This window comes from Chiloscyllium plagiosum, chromosome 11 (assembly GCF_004010195.1).
Source record: "Chiloscyllium plagiosum isolate BGI_BamShark_2017 chromosome 11, ASM401019v2, whole genome shotgun sequence".
In the NCBI taxonomy this organism is placed as follows: Eukaryota; Metazoa; Chordata; class Chondrichthyes; order Orectolobiformes; family Hemiscylliidae; genus Chiloscyllium; species Chiloscyllium plagiosum.
In genome coordinates, this window is record NC_057720.1 from 70,813,389 (window position 1) to 70,829,543 (window position 16,155).

At 40.7% G+C, this 16,155-nt stretch overlaps 1 protein-coding gene across 30 annotated transcripts in view; it reads right to left on the bottom strand.

Moving 5' to 3' along the window:
- ptprc (protein tyrosine phosphatase receptor type C) overlaps window positions 1-16,155 on the bottom strand; it is a 156,662-nt gene that overhangs the window by 24,090 nt on the left and 116,417 nt on the right. For all 30 annotated transcript variants that reach the window (XM_043699750.1, XM_043699758.1, XM_043699767.1 and 27 more), the window contains 8 exons: window positions 14,495-14,703; window positions 14,341-14,401; window positions 10,752-10,860; window positions 10,056-10,090; window positions 9,844-9,953; window positions 6,557-6,647; window positions 4,910-4,986; window positions 4,369-4,405 (listed from right to left, as the gene is read on the bottom strand). In XM_043699750.1, the coding sequence (XP_043555685.1) occupies window positions 4,369-4,405; window positions 4,910-4,986; window positions 6,557-6,647; window positions 9,844-9,953; window positions 10,056-10,090; window positions 10,752-10,860; window positions 14,341-14,401; window positions 14,495-14,703 (729 nt within the window). The remainder of the gene's footprint in view (window positions 1-4,368; window positions 4,406-4,909; window positions 4,987-6,556; window positions 6,648-9,843; window positions 9,954-10,055; window positions 10,091-10,751; window positions 10,861-14,340; window positions 14,402-14,494; window positions 14,704-16,155) is intronic.

The window sequence follows — 16,155 nt, forward strand, 5'->3', positions numbered from 1 at the left end:
GAAACACACGAGGAAGTATAAATGATAATAAGAAAGGAAAATCTGGATCAAATAACAGGTGAAAAGAGCCATTGACTGTACCAAGCAGCGTGAGAAGAATGTCACTGTTTACAGGCAAGTAGCCTAATTAAGCAATCCTTATTTTGTAACTACTTTTGTCACTGAAAGCCAGGGAAACATTATTAACTTCAAGTGGATAAAACCAGAGCTCTTGACGACACTACATGTGTGCTTATAACAAAAGGCTAGAAAGCTGGAGGCATTGGTGGTATAGGATGTACAATATGTTTATATTTATTGGAATACTAAGAGAGGGACAAAGCAAGGCTGACAAGAGAAGTCAGGGACAGCATAAAAGCACAAGAAAAAAATACTCAATGTAGTGAAGATTAGTGGGAAGCTAGAGGATTGGGAAGCCTTTAAAAGCCAGCAGAGAATAACTAAAAAAGCAATATGTGAGGAGAAGATTAAATAGGAGGTTAAGCTAGCTAGTAATATAAAAGAAGATTGTAAAAGTTTTTTTATATAGAAAAGGTAAGAGAGGGGCATAAGTGGAATTTGGACTACTGGAGATTTAGTTCAAAGAAATGGCAGAGGAACTGAATTGGTACTTTGCATCAGTCCCTAAGACCATAAGACATAGGAGCAGAAATTAGGCCATTCAGCCCATCGAGTCTGCTCCACCATTCACTCACAGCTGATGAATTTCTCAACCCCATTCTCCCACTTTCTCCCTCTAACCCTTGAAACCCTTGACAATCAAGAACCTATCAAACACCATCTTAAATATAATCAATAACCTGACCACCACAATCTTCTGTGGCAGTGAATTCTATAGTTTCACCATTCTCTGGCTGAAGATATTTCTCCTTATCTCCATTCTAAAAGATTTTCCCTTTACTCTAAGGCTTTGCCATTGAGTCCTCGTCTCTACTACCAATATAAACATCTTCCCAACATCTACTTTATTCAGGCCATTCAGTATTCAGTAAGTTTCAACTGGATCACTGCTCAAGCTTCGATACCCAATTGAGTATAGACCTAGACTCCTCAAACATTTCTCATATGCTAAGCTGTTCATTCCTGGGACCATTCTCGTGAACCTCCTCTGAACACACTCCAGGGCCAATACATCCTTCCTAAAATATGGGACCCAAAACTGCACACAATACCTTGGTCATTGGTAAGATTTTAAGAATCTATTATTAAGGATGAGATTGCAAAGTACAGGTATCCCCTGCTATCCGTGCGGCAAGGTGGCTCAGTGGTTAGCACTGCTGCCTCACAGAGCCAGGGACCTGGGTTCGATTCCAAGCTCAGATGACTGTCTGTGTTGAATTTGCGCATTCACCCCGTGTCTGTGTGGGTTTCCTCCAGGTGCTCTGGCTTCCTTCCACAGTCCAAAGATATGCAGGTTAGGTGGATTGGCCATATTAAATTGCTCATAGTGTTCAGGTATGTATAGGTTAGGTGCATTAGTTAGGGGTGTGGGTGAGTTACTCTTCGGAGGGTTGGTGTGGACTTGTTGGACTGAATGGCCGGTTTCTACACTGTTCGGATTCTATTCTATCCAAACGTTGAGCGTTCCTATGAAACCTTTCATAAGCTTAAATGGCATAAAGCGAAGAAGCATTAGTCTACATGGGAAAAATTTCGCCTTTTATTGTGAAAGCGAAAATCCTCTTCAGATTTCTTTCGGTTAGCGAAAACTGGTCTTTCGTAAAAGTGAAGTGGGGTACCTGTACTTGGAAGTGATTAGTGAAATTGGGCTCTGTTGTTAAAATTCTTTGAGGAGGTAACAAGCAACTTGGAAAAAGAGAGCCAGTGGACATGATCAATTTGGAATTCCAGAAGGCCTTTGACAAGGTGCCACACAGGAGGCTGCTTGATAAGAGTCGAGCAAGAACTGGCATGGATAGAGGATTAGCTGACTGGCAGACTGGTAGAAGGCAGCGAATAGGGATGATAGCCAGTGACCAATGGAATTCCACACGGGTCTGTGTTGGAACCACAACTATTCATGTTATACATGGCCAATATGGATGAAGTAACTGAGGGCATTGTTGCTAAGTTTGCAGATAACACAAAGCTATGTGAAGGGACAGGCAGTGTTGAGGAAACAGGGAGGCTGCAGAAGGACTTGGGCAGGCTAGGAGAGTGAGTAAAGAAGTGGCAGATGGATACAATGTAGAAAGTATGAGATGATGCACTTTGGCCAGAAGAGTATAAATGCAGACTATTTTCTAAAGGTGGAAAGGCTGCAGAAATCTGAAACACAAAGAGACTTGGGAGTCCTAGTTCATGATTCTCTTAAGGTTAACATGCCGGTTCAGTTGGCAACGAGGAAGGCAAATGCAATGTTAGCATTCATTTCAAGAGTGTTAGAATACTTGAGAGAGATGTACTGTTGAGGCTGTACAAGACTTTGCTGTACAAGACGGTAGTTGGAATATTGTGAGCAGATTTGGACCCCAAAAGAAGGATGTACTGTCCTTGGAGGGGGTCCAGAGGAGATTTATAAGAATGATCCTGGCAATAAAGGAGTTGTCATCTGAGTAGTTGATGACTCTCAGTTTGCACTCAATGGAGCTTAGAAGGATGAGGGGAAATCTAATTGGAACTTACAGAACACTGAGAGGCATGGACAGGGGACGTTGAGAAGAGTGCACAGCCTCAGAGTGAAGGAACAACCCTTTCAAACTGAGATGAGGAGGAATTCCTTCAACCTAAGGGTAGTTAAGCTGTGGAACCCATTACTGCAGAGATCTGTGGAGACCAAGTCATTGAGTGTATTTAAGGCTGAGAAAGATGGTTTCACGATTAATAAGGGAATTAAGGGTTACGGGGAGAAGGCAGGCAAATATGGTTGAGAAACTTATCACGATTGAATGGTGAAACAGACTCGATAGGCTGAATGGCCTGTGTACCTACATCTTAACATCTTATTAATAGACATTTATTTAAAGATTTTAATCCAGGATCTGACTAGTTTCTCTCTCCATATTTTTGTTACATTGTTCTTTAAGCCACCTCAAAGATCATAGATGTCCGCAAGTTGATTCTGGCTTCATTCTGTGTCAACCAAAATAATCATTCAGCATTCGATTAAAATGCAAACAAAATACTTCCTCATAACTGACTAAAGGTAATAAGTTTTACTACTTTTTGTATCACTTCCCCTTAGTCTCAGTGCATGTGTCTTCTGGAACCTCCTCCATTACTTCTCGTTTATATTTCCCCCGTATGTCAGGGACTGAGGTGACTCCATACTTGCTTCTGTTGTGTCATGACCACAGCCTTCCCATTGGTTCCACCATATTTACAGCTGGAGTGGTTAGCTGCTCACCCTGCATAGTTTGGTACCTTGCCAGATATTTTATATGTAGTTTAGATGTCTCCACAATACTTTTCTGAGAGCCAGATACTTTGATAATTTGTGCCATGAGGAACTTTGTGGTGCACTTATTTTTGAAATCCAATCATCGTGACAATAAAATTATTTTGTACTCTATTTCCTGACACTTGGAAGGAGAAGTTAACTTCACAACATCCAGAGTAGTCAGTCAGATGCCCTTTATACATTGGATTCAACGGCATAGAACCCCCTCCCCCAGGATGGATAACAAAGGATAGGTCTTTAATGATTGTGAAGACCCTGACATGATGGGGAAAGGTCTTTACTGATTGGGCGGTGTATACGTGATATGGTAGGCCCTATAATGAATGAGAGGAGGTATAACAGTAAGACAGGCTCACAATGATGGGGAGGGTTCTGCAGCAAGATGGTGCAGTATATAAACAGGGCAGGTTCTGTAATGATGGAGCAAGCTGGACAAAATGCATGGGGTATATTGGGATGGCAGGCCCAATAACAATATGGCAGGGATATACTGAAGCAGTAACTTCATTATGAGGAGACCAGGTATATAAAGAGCAAGTTGGTTTTTTAAAGTGTAGATAAGGGGTTACAATGAGTGCATGGGTGACATCAAGTGCAGGTTGGGGATAAAAGGGTCAAACAATCCATGATAACCTGTTCTGCAGTCCCATCAAAGGTGAATCTTTAGCTCCCTTATAATTGCTTGATTTCTAGAAAAAAGCCAACAGTAGCCCATGACACTGCTGCAGCAAAACACAAAACCTTTCAGTCCAAATCCTCAACACCATGCATACTTCAGGCAAGACAATCACATTGTCAGTGAAACCATATGGCCATTGTCCTGAGATTGGCCACTCATTACTAGAGTTGTGAGCAAACTGCCCTTTGATCCTCTACCTTATACTTACATGACAGAGATTCCCTTAGTTAAACATATAATTCAGCTACATCACTAAATAAAATAGTATTGTACATAGAAATAAATGTACCTTGGGCAGCAATGTACTTCTTGGACTCATTGAAGCCCTATAGAAAAAGAAATAAATAATTATAATTACGTTGCAATAACTAAGCCCTTTTGGAAAGGATAAATGAAAATGATCAGTGACAAAATATGCCACTTTTACTGAAATAATTTCACTGAAATAATACTGAAATAACACACTGTCTGAAGGTTGAAGCCTATGGACCACACCAGCATGATTATGATGGAGACAGTGACGCTAAACAGCCAGTTGTCAAAGAGAATAATAAGATCATGCCAGTGTTAATATTGTAGTGGTCCTCAGGTAAGTGGATTCTGTGAGTAGGTTCAGAATCTTGGAAGAGTCAAACTTGCAGGCTTGTTGAGGTCAGAGCGATTACCGCTTTCACAAGTTGTATATATGAAAACAAAAGATACGTTCTCCTGGAGGAGCTTATTTTCAAAAGAATTTGAAAGTTCCCATTACTATCATTATTGTGTGAGAGTTTATAATGTTAAATGTTTTAAATATTACTTGTATTTCACTTCTAAATATTGATACTCACATCAATGAAACTTGCGTTGATGTAATCTGAACCTTGCTCTCCAGGCACTGGAGAAAGTTGAACACGGTTATGATCATCTGTTGGGAAAATTTAATCCTGATTAATTCTAATTGAAGAATTCAATAAATTTAGACAGTCAAAGTTTTCCTTTTGCAATTGCAACACTTGAGAAGGTCTGAGGATAGCTAAATTAATTTTTGCATGACCAAGCTAGGAAACAGTTGTGAACTTGAAAAGATGTGGTTAGTTGACATAAGAACAAGAGAAATTAAGGCAGATTGTGATAAAGTTGTTTCAAATTATGAAGGAATGGGACTTCCAATTATCGAAGGGCCATTGCTCAATGCGTAATAAAAACATTCTCACTGCATCACATGTTGATGGCAAACATAGGTGGAAGATTAACCACAGAGAAAGGAAAATTTATTCTAAATAAAAAGGGTTACAGACTTTTGGAGCAAGTTTTTGAAGCAAACTATATTAGTAGTTAAGGACAGGTTAGAGAGATGGGTTAAAGAAAAATATATAAAGTGATATGGAAACAAAGAGGGCACTTCAAATTGTAACAACATTGACTGGTATGATGGAATGTCCTCTTTCTATGATGACGTTCCTTTACAATTGTCTGTCATTTTCTTTAATAAAAACTACCATGTTGACAGTTAGAATGATAAGAGGGGAGATAGTACTTGAAGGACACTGGAGCAACAGATACGACTCCTGGCCATTTAAAAAAGATTAAACCATAGTAAATTCATCTCAATGGCTGCTTGGCTGGTGCAGCTGTGAAGAACAATTTTTCTGGGACATTCCTGTTCATTTGCAAACTTAAAGCACTGAATCGCAGAGTTAATCACTTTTTCGTAACATGCCAAATGTTTGAGGAAATTATCACTTCTGCATCCATCACAGCAGTTAATTTAAAAAACCCATCATACAAAGATAATGCTTGGTTTTAAAAACATGATTGCTTCAAGGGAACAAGGATGAACTTTAACCTGGAGTAAATGACTGAGAAACTACTGCTTTCTATAAGCTGCATTAATCAAATATATTTCTGTAAATTTCTCCTCAAAGTATTGAAATAATAACAACAGGTAGGATATTCCATGAAGAACTTCCTTATCTAACAGTAGGCCATTTAGAAATACTGTCCAGTTGTGTCAATGAGTTCAGCTCCAATAACACTCATGGCGCTATTCAGAACAAAGCTCATTTGATTGGCATCCCATTGACAAACATTCACGCACTCTGGCACCAATGCTTCATAGCTGTAGCATGTACCATCTACAAGATGCACAGCAGAAATTCACCAGTGCTCCTGAGGGACCACCTTCCAAGAACAACCATCATGAAGGACAAGGGCAGGAGATACATGGGAACATCAGCAACTGCAAGATCCTCTCAGCCACTCACCATTCTAGCTTAGAAATATATCACTGTCTCTTCACTATCGTTGGGTCAGAATCCTAGAATTCCCTCCCTCGGAGTATTGTAGGTCAACCAAAACCAAATAGACTGCAGTGGCTCGAGATGAAGGGCATCGAGGGCGCACAATAAATGCTGGTCTTGCCAAAAATGCTCGCATCCCATGAATTAATGAACAAAGGCATCTTCAACTAGTTAGTGGTTTCCATTGATACTCACATGGCAGGATGTCAACATAGCGATTCTTGTTCGTATTACATCCTCGCCGTGCCTCCTTGCCAGAAAATTTGCTGAAAACCCTAGGGATGCTCTGCAATTTTAATTTCAAAAATCCACATTACTTTCCCTATTGTTAAAGTAAGTATCATTTCACATTGGGAATAATTTTCACTTTCACCTTCAAGATGATTACCAGAATCACCATTTTTTTTCCACAGAACCCACCCAGTTTGTGTGTTGTGGGAGTGGGTAAATGCATTAAATTAACCAAAATGTACGAACTTTTCTTATATAGAAAATACATTCATTATTTTGCAATATTAAGGCATGGAGAAGACATCAAACAGTTTGTCTAAAATGACATCAAGGTCCCTGTCTGAGATCATGATCTTGGTAGGGCAGGGCTCAGGCAGGAGGGTAAGACCACGGGAACTAATGCTCAAAGAAGTCATCGCCCTCTCAAGAGGTCAGAAAGGATTGCCTGGTGCCATTTAAGGCAAAAGAAGAATTCTCACTTGTGTTCTGGCCAACAGTCAACTATCAATCAACGTCACCAAAGCAAACTGCATGATGTGCAAAGATTCCTTCTCATGCCTTCGCCAATGACTAATCTTCAAAGAGTTCTCCAGTTCTTGTTTTGAGCACGGAAACAACTTAAGTTTAGTAAAGGACAATATAAAAGCAAGCTTTCTGAAATAACTCCACAGAGGACAGTATCCTTTCACCAAATCACCTTTCATTTACAAGTGAACAGTCCTTGACTATAGCACTGCCTCATAAAGGGTCAGGTTCCAGAGTGCCAATATCCCTGACACTCAACCCTCTTATACCTCATTTTCTATGAGGTCCACGTGGCTGACCTCATTACAATCACTACATTCCTCCCTCTCTGAGTCCAAGGACATCTGAGGCATCATAGGCCAGGTTTCTCCCTCTTTGTGGCTTGTAACACACAGGAGTTCACCTCAATGATAAAGGACCAGCTTATGACCATGAACTCAGAAAGGAAAGGGATGCAGTGATTATAATGAGGTCAGCCAACTGGACCTCATAGAATACTAGTTTCCTGATTATTGTTTTACCCTCCCCCAGGTGACCGGGAAGATCAGTGTTAACCTGGCGCGGAGTCTTCCACCCATTAGCCATTCTACCAGGCTATCCCAGTATTTGCATGTGGAATGGTCCTATAATTAAACAAGAACATTGACAGTTTGGTATCGAGCCAGGCTGTAGGCTGTTTTTGAATGCAGGCTTCAAAGCTTGGACTGCTCTTTCTGTCAGACCATTGGCTGGTGGGTGGTATGGAGCTGTCCTTATATGTCAAATCCAATTCAACTTTAAGAACTAACCAAACTCCCTGCTGGTAAACATTGTCCTGTTATCTGTCTTGTTAAATGTTGTTAATGTACCCACCTCAACCACTTCCACTGCAACTCAGTCCATATGCATACCGCCTTCTGTGTAAAAACGTTGCCCCTCACGTTCCCTTTTATTCTTTCCCCTCTAACCTTAAATTGATGCCCTCTAGTCTTTGATTCCCCAACCCTGGGAAGAAAGACTCAGTGCATTCACCCTATCCATGCCTCTCATGATCTTATACACCTCGATAAGGTCCCCCCTCAATCTCCTATGTTCGAAAGAAAAATGTCCTAGCTTGTCCAACCTTTTCCAAAACTGAACACAATACTCTAAGTGTGGCCTCACCAGTGTCCTGTACAACTGCAACATAACTTCCCAACTTCTTAACTCAATGCCCTGACTGATGAAGGCCAGTGTGCAAAAAGCCTTCTTTACTGCCCTTTCTACCTGTGACTCCACTTTCAGAGAACCATGCACCCGAACTCCCAGGTCCCTCTGTTCCACTACACTCCTGAAGGCCCTATCATTCACCAAGAAACTCCTACCTTGATTTGACTTTCCAAAATGCAAGACGTCACATTTATCTATATTAAACTTCATTGGCCATTTCTCAGCCCACCTCCCCAGCTGATCAAGATCCTGCTGTAATTTCTGATAAACTTCCTCACTGCCAATGATACCTCCTATTTTAGTGTCATCTGCAAAGTTACTAATCATGCCTTGTATGTTCTCATCCAAATCACCGATATAAGATATAAATAACAAACAGTAATGGGCATAGCACTGACCCCTGAGGTACACACCAGTCACAGGCCTCCAGTCCAACATGCATCCTTCCACTAATATCCTCTGCTTCCTATCATCAAGCCAATTGTGTATCCAATTTACCAGCTTGCCCTGGATTCCACACGATCTAACCTTTCAGAGCTGCCTACCATATGGAACCTTATCAAAGGCCTTACAGAAATCCATATAGACTACATCTATTGCCCTACCCTCATCAACCTTTCTGGTCACTTCATCAAAGAACTCTAAAATGGTGTAATCTTCAACACTCAAAGCCATGCTAACTACTCTGAATCAAATCCTGTCTTTCCAAATGCATGTATATCTTATCTCTCAGAATCTTTTCAAATAACTTACCTGCCACAGATGTTAGGCTTACTGGTCTATTGTTCCCAGGTCTTTCTTTGCAGCTCTTCTTGAATAATGGGACAACACTTGCTACTCTGCAGTCTTCCGGGTCCTCACCGGTGACTAACAATGATGCAAAGAAATATCAACCGGGGCCCCCGCAATTTCTTCTCTAGCCTCTTGCAGTATTTTTGGTTATATCTGATTAGGACCAGGAGATTTATCCACTTTCACACATTCTAATACATCCAACACTTCCTCGACTGTGATGTGGACTGACCTCAAGATTTCACCACTAACTTCCCCAAGTTCCTAAGTTTTCATGTCTTTCTCCACCGTAAACATAGAGGAGAAATATTCATTGAGAACCTCGCCCATCTTTTGTGGTTTTACACATATATGTCTTCTTTGGTCTTTGAGGGGCCCTATTCTCACTATGGTTATTGCCTGACACTCAACTCTTTTATGTCAGCCAGGACTCCCTGCTTGACTCCGATTAACAGCCTCGATCAGGTAACTCACATTCTATGAGATCTGGTTGGCTATAATTGCTACACTTTCCTTTAGTTTCCTTGTTCATTTAAAAGATTTTTTCATTAAACTGCTGAGCCCTCTCCCTCCCTTTCTGGCACAATGCTAGTTGGTATTATGCTTGTCTTTCCTCAGTAGTGGTCCCCCTCCTTTTCAAAAGAACAATTAAGTTCCTGTTGTCCTCAGAATAGGCAGTCAGTTCAAAAATGTAAGATTAAACAGTTGCAGTCTTATGTACCCAACAATTGACCAAATGCACCTACTTGGAATTCTGCTAAAAATAATCTTGATTCATCAGCCTTCTTTCTCCTGTATTCGTCAATGAGTTGATCAGCGGCTATGGGTTCCACAGTGAGTATTTGCTTTTCATCATCTGCAAACAATGATAGATGGCATTAAAGATGTGAACTTTTTTTCCACTGGGAATTTTTACGTACAGCATATGAAAAGTTAGAGGAAAGGAAAGGTAACTGACCGTGTTCAATAAGTTCCACAAATTCTTCAGAATTTCTATTTAAGATTGAGCACAAACAAAATTATTGCATATTATTAACAGATTAGAAACAAAATATAATTAATTAACATATTTTCCCCTTTACAGTGCCAACTAGCCATCTGGCAGCAAACCAATGCCAGCAGTTGAATGATGTGTGAACAGTGTCAGGCACTCTTTGATATTAAAGCCCTGAAGTTGTCTTTAGAAACACTGGAAACTTTCAGCACAAAGAAACATTCAGCTCATTGTGCCTATGCCAGCCAATAAAGAACTAAACGGTTAATACCCACATTGCAGCTCTCGGCCATGACCTTCATTTGAAGGTGAAGTGCCTGATCTGTACCAATTTCTCAGTAATTATGGTTAAAAGTATGAGAGAAAACAAATCCGTCTGCAGATCTTGGTTGAAGAACAGATTGGTGCCACAAATGGACAAAGCCGAGTAGCGTTCAATTTTAAAACAATTGAAATCTCTTGCAAAAACCTCACGAACAGCTTGTCAGAACCTGACATAGTTGTGTGCAGAAAAGCTACTTCAGAGGAAATAGGCTTTCTGACACCATATTTCTATTACTTTTTGGCATGCCTGCTCTGTGAAAACATATTGTTGGCTGGTACATAGTGCCACTTGCCAAAGGGGTGGATTAAACTATTTTGAAAGAATAAAGCAGATACCTTGAAGATTTCTTCTGCAACATGTATATCTTGTACAGCACAAAAGTCAGAGCTATTGAGGTCGCAATGATCAGGAAGACCAGGAATCCAATTAAAGCCTTGTCATTATCTAGGATAAGACTTTCTATAATTATTCACAAAGAATGGTTCAATGTAGAAAAATGTACATGTTCAGTGTAAATATATCAGCACAGGAAATATGAATTTTTGGAGAACCAATAGCCAGAATTTCCTCATCTGTTCAATAACGTTAGACAGTGAGTTAGTTTTGGTAGCTGAGAATTACACATTACGTGCACTTTTAAAAGTCTAAACATGTTGAAGAAGCAGACAAGTAAAAGCCATTGGGATATGAGTGCAATAATGATGCTGAGCATGTGGCTCTAACATCTGTCCCCTCTGCCTCCAGCATACCATGGCCATAGTGTGTACTATCAACAAAATGCATTGTAGAAACTCACTATGGCTTACTTGAAAACATCTCCCAAGTATACATCTCTACTACCTTAAGGGCATCAGGGGAAGTCCAACGGTTTCAAATGCCCCTTTCTATTAGCTTGGTGGGAGTGGGTGTAGGAAACACCTGGAGGGAGAGGTGGAATGCAGTGTATGCGCTGGCATGAAGAGTCAACTTGTCCCAAACAATTGGGGGGTGCAAGTAGGACATGCTTAAAGTAAATGCACAACACAAGCTGGATACAAAGGTCCCTTCAGCTTAAACACGTCAGTCTTATCATAGTTGCAAAAACTCTGATGTAAAAACATTACCCAGTGGTTGGGTTGGTAAAACAGCTATTTGTATAGAGCCATAGGTTAAGAACTTAGCTTAATCAAACAAAATTGAGGCTTTTGTTTTATTTTTACATGTAGTGAGGGGGATTGGTCGTTGTTTTCTGCTGAGGCGCAGGATGTGGTCTTCAGCATGTGTGATTCATGCCTGTTATCTTTGTTTTTCTCCACATTCTGAAACGGTACATCCAAAATAGCTTCAAATTAAGACAGGAGCCACGTGAGAGTCAAAGAGCATAGAGCTGTACAGCACGGAAACAGACCCCTTGGATCAACTCATCCATGCTGACCAGATAGTTCAACCTAAACTAGTCCCACTTGCCAGCATTTTGCCCACATCCCTCTAAACCAATACTATTCATTTACCTACCAGCCTCCACCACTTTCTCTGGCAGCTCATTCCATACACGCACCACCCTCTACGTGAAAACGTTGCCCCTTAGGTCCCTTTTATATCTTTCCCCTCTCACCCTAAACCTATGCCCTCTAGTTCTGGACTCCCCCACTCCAGAGAAAAGACTTTGTCTATTTACCCTATCCATGCCACTCATGATTTTGTAAACCTCGATAAAGTCACCCTTCAGCCTCTGACGCTCCAGGGAAAACAAGTAAATATTCATTGGTAAACAAATCGGTTATTGGAAATTTCAGAGAACTTGCTTTATTGTTCACTTATGCTCTGATCACAGAATCAGAGAATAGTACAACACAGAGGAGGCCATTCTGCCCCTTGGACCTAGGCCAGCTCTTTCAGAGAGAAGGTGGAGCCTGGAGGATGAACTGAACATTGGGTTCCAGTAGGCAGTTCCAGTAAAGTGCTACATCAAAAATTAGTTTGGAAAAGAAAAACTCATGGTAGGGGGATAGCATATTGGCACAAATAGAAGATTGGGTTGGCCAACAGGAAGCAGAGAGTAGGCAGAAATGGATCTTTTTCAGGTCGACATGATGTAAAAATGGTGTGCCACCAGGAGCACCTCTGGGACCTCAACTGTTCACAATGTGGGTAAATGACTTGCGTGAAAAAACGACATGGTTTCTTAAATTGCTGGTGACACAAAGTCGGTAGAATATAACTTATGAAGAAGGAATACAAGAGGCTACAAAGGGATATCGGTAGATTAAGTGAGTGGACACAGATTTGTAAAATACGTTAATGTCCAAATTATCTATTTTGGTAGAAAGGATTTTTTAAAAAGTGTTGCAACTAAATGTGAGAGATTACAGAGGTGCAAAGGGATCTGGAGCCTAGTGTATGATCTGCAGATGTCTAGTTTAGAGTATATCGGAAAGCTGACAGAACATCATCATTTACTAACAAGGGAAACTGAATTCAAAAGTAAGTGAGTTATGCTTCATTTATATGGATGAGACCACATCAAACGTAGAGTGTCACTGTAATTCAGCACGGATGTAAAAACATTGAAAGCAGTTCAGAGAAGTTTTATGAATCTAATACCTGAAATGGGAATGAGAGTGCGGGGGGAGGTGGTGGGATGGTGGTGGTTTGATGGTTGTCTTATCCAGCAAGGTTGGACATGCTAGCCTTATATCCACTAAACTTAAAAGAGTAAGAGGTGATTTGAATGAAACTTGCAGACCTTCAAGGGAGCTTGATCAGTTGAATGTTGTAAAAGTTTATCAGGGTGGGCTAGAATGCAGATTTGAGGTTGCAATCAGATCAGCCAAGATCTTATCACATGACACAACAGGCTTGAGGGACCAAATGGCTACTCCTGTACCTTGATTGTATGTTCAGAAGAATAAATTGCTTAGTCCCATTCCTTGGTTATTTCAGAATTCTTTTCTCGATCACATAACAACACAATTCCCTGTGAATGCTGCAACTGAACCACCCATCCTATCAGACAGAACGTTCCACCTATTACAGAAAGAATAGCTTCTCCCCAGTCACCCTAGATCTTTTGCCCACAGGTTTTAGGTTCTTTATTTACTTTTACTGAACATTTCTCGAAATACCACAATCAAATCTCTTCTTGAGTCTCTGCTCAAAGAATTTCCCATGGCTAATCCACCTTTTGCACATCCCTGAACATGATGGATAATTTAGCATGGTCAATCCACCTAACCTGCACATTTTTAGACTGTGTGAGGAAACTGAGGCATCCAGCAGAAACCCATGTAGCCATGGGGAGAATGTACAAACTCCACATAAACAGTCTCCCGAGGCTGGAATTGAACCCGGGTCCCTGGCGCTGTGGCACCCTGCTGAAAGTAGACCCACAATGCCCGTCAAGAGGGAATTCCTAATTTGATGAATCCCTCAGAGGATTAAGTGATGCTTCAACCAATGGTGTTTCAGGAAATGGAATCACCACACATAATTAGAGATTGAGAAAGATTTCCTTCACAATTTACAGTCCAATATGTGACTGTGAGAACAGGAGAGTAGTACCAAAAAACTCTCATATTTCACAATACGTTGGACTGTTCACTGTGTCAAACAGAAAGGGTTCATAGTCCCCTCAACTGGTGAAACACCAATCCATCCCTTAATTGATGAAGGAAGGACAACAGCATGACTGAAGGTGGGAGTTTGCAACACAGTACCTTCTCTGTGATACATTCAATAATCGGATAACACAGAGTCAATGTAGCCTGCAATACCCCATTTGTTGGCTTGTTGGCTTACCCTTTCTAATGGGAACCAGAATTCTTTGCATTCATTTTTAGAGGGCCTTACAATTTGAATTCAGTAAATGACTGGGTGGACAAGCAACCTAATGCTTCCCAGCATATAGTGTTGACAAAATGTGAGTAAAGCAAGCATTTCACTTACATCTAGTTTTGACAGAAAAGGCACGACTCTCTGTCGTATAATCACCATTGTTGGCAAATAGCTGTAACAGCAAAGACAACAGTAGCATTAGGAAAAGTATGATCTCTGTAAGATATAAATAAAATAAGCATAAAACAAAATAAATTCACCTTACCTTGAGTTCATATGTTGTCAGATATTGCAAGTTTTCGAAGATAAAGTTACAGCTTTTCGTCTGGCTTTTTGAAATGTTGTGTCCATTAGCTGTGGCCGAATATGTCATGCTTTTTCCATGATATTCATGTTGCTTTAATTCAACACAGATAAGTTCAATCTTGTTATTTTCCAGAAAGTTAACAGTTTTTATCACAGGAACTCCTGGATCTATGAGAAAAATTGAATTTTTCTGTTGGAACATACTACAATATCAAGTTAAACAAGGACAGAAAAACATTTACTGTGCATTTAACTTTCTAAGTAAAAAAAAAAAGTTGCACATTTAAAATGCAAAGCTCAAGTCTTTTTCTGTCACAGTGATTTTAAAGCTTGGCAGATAGAGGTATGGCACTGTTACCAAATTAAACTGTTGAGGAAGGATTATACTTGTTGTAGTTTGATCTTTAAATTATGAAACTTCCAAAAAATAATGGATTCTGAAGATGTTACAAAAGAAAACTTAAAGTGCTCAGTTCTGATGAAAGACCTCAAACGTTGCCAAAATTTTACTAATCAAACAAATGGCTAATGTGGGGCAATATTGAGTTTGGAGTATATTCAGTTGGGCTATGGGAGTTCATTAAAAATGTTGCCAATTAAGGGCTGAAGACCAGGAGACAGTGAGGACTGCAGATACTGGAGAGTCAGAGTTGATAAAGTGTGGCGCTGAGAAAAGCACAGCAGGTCAGGCAGCATCAGACGAGCAGGAGAGTCGATGTTTTGGACAGGACCCTTCCTCAGGACCGAAGACAGCCGATTAACGATATGTTTTTGCAAGCAGGAAAACTGTGCTCAGAATGCCAGACAGAATCAATGTATGAAATATGGATACTATTCTTCACATAAGTGATACCATTGAATGGCATGGATCACAACAGGGCAGCATCTCTCTGGGGGAGAGGTAGGCTTGGAAGTCTGGAGAGTAGATGGGAGTCACTTCTGCCATTGCCTTGACCAATTATTGCTGGTGTACACCCTTAAAGCCACTGGAAAATCTTGGCCATGGGGACAGACTGGGCCAGGACTTTTCAGATGGCAGTGTTTTCTCCAGCTGGCCATCTGAAGACTGGACAGGAAACACATCTCCACCGTTCCGCTGAATAGCTATTTAACACTTCACAGAGCAGTGGTAGCTATATGAGATCAAGGTTTCCACACCAATTCCTTCGAGAGCCGCTGATCTAATCCAACTGGCTGTCAGCACCACTATTGGATTTATAACCTAAATCTGAAGAGCAGGTGCTTATAGAGTCATAGAGATGTGCAGCACAGAAACAGACCCTTTGTTCCAACTCGCCCATGCCCACCACATATTCTAACCTAATCGAGTCCCATTTGCCAGCACGTGGACCATATCCGCACGTGGACCATATCCCTCTAGCTTCCCATAGAATTCTAGAGTACACCTGGGGATTTAACTACTTTTTTGCATTTCAAAACAACGAGTACCTCCTCCTCTGTAATATGGACATTTTTCAAGACGTCACCATCTATTTCCCTACATTCTATATCTTCCATTTCCTTTTCCACAGTAAACATTGATGTAAAATACTTGTGTAGCATCTCTCCCATCTGCTGCAGCTCCACACAAAAGCTGCCTTGCTGATCCTTAAGGGACCC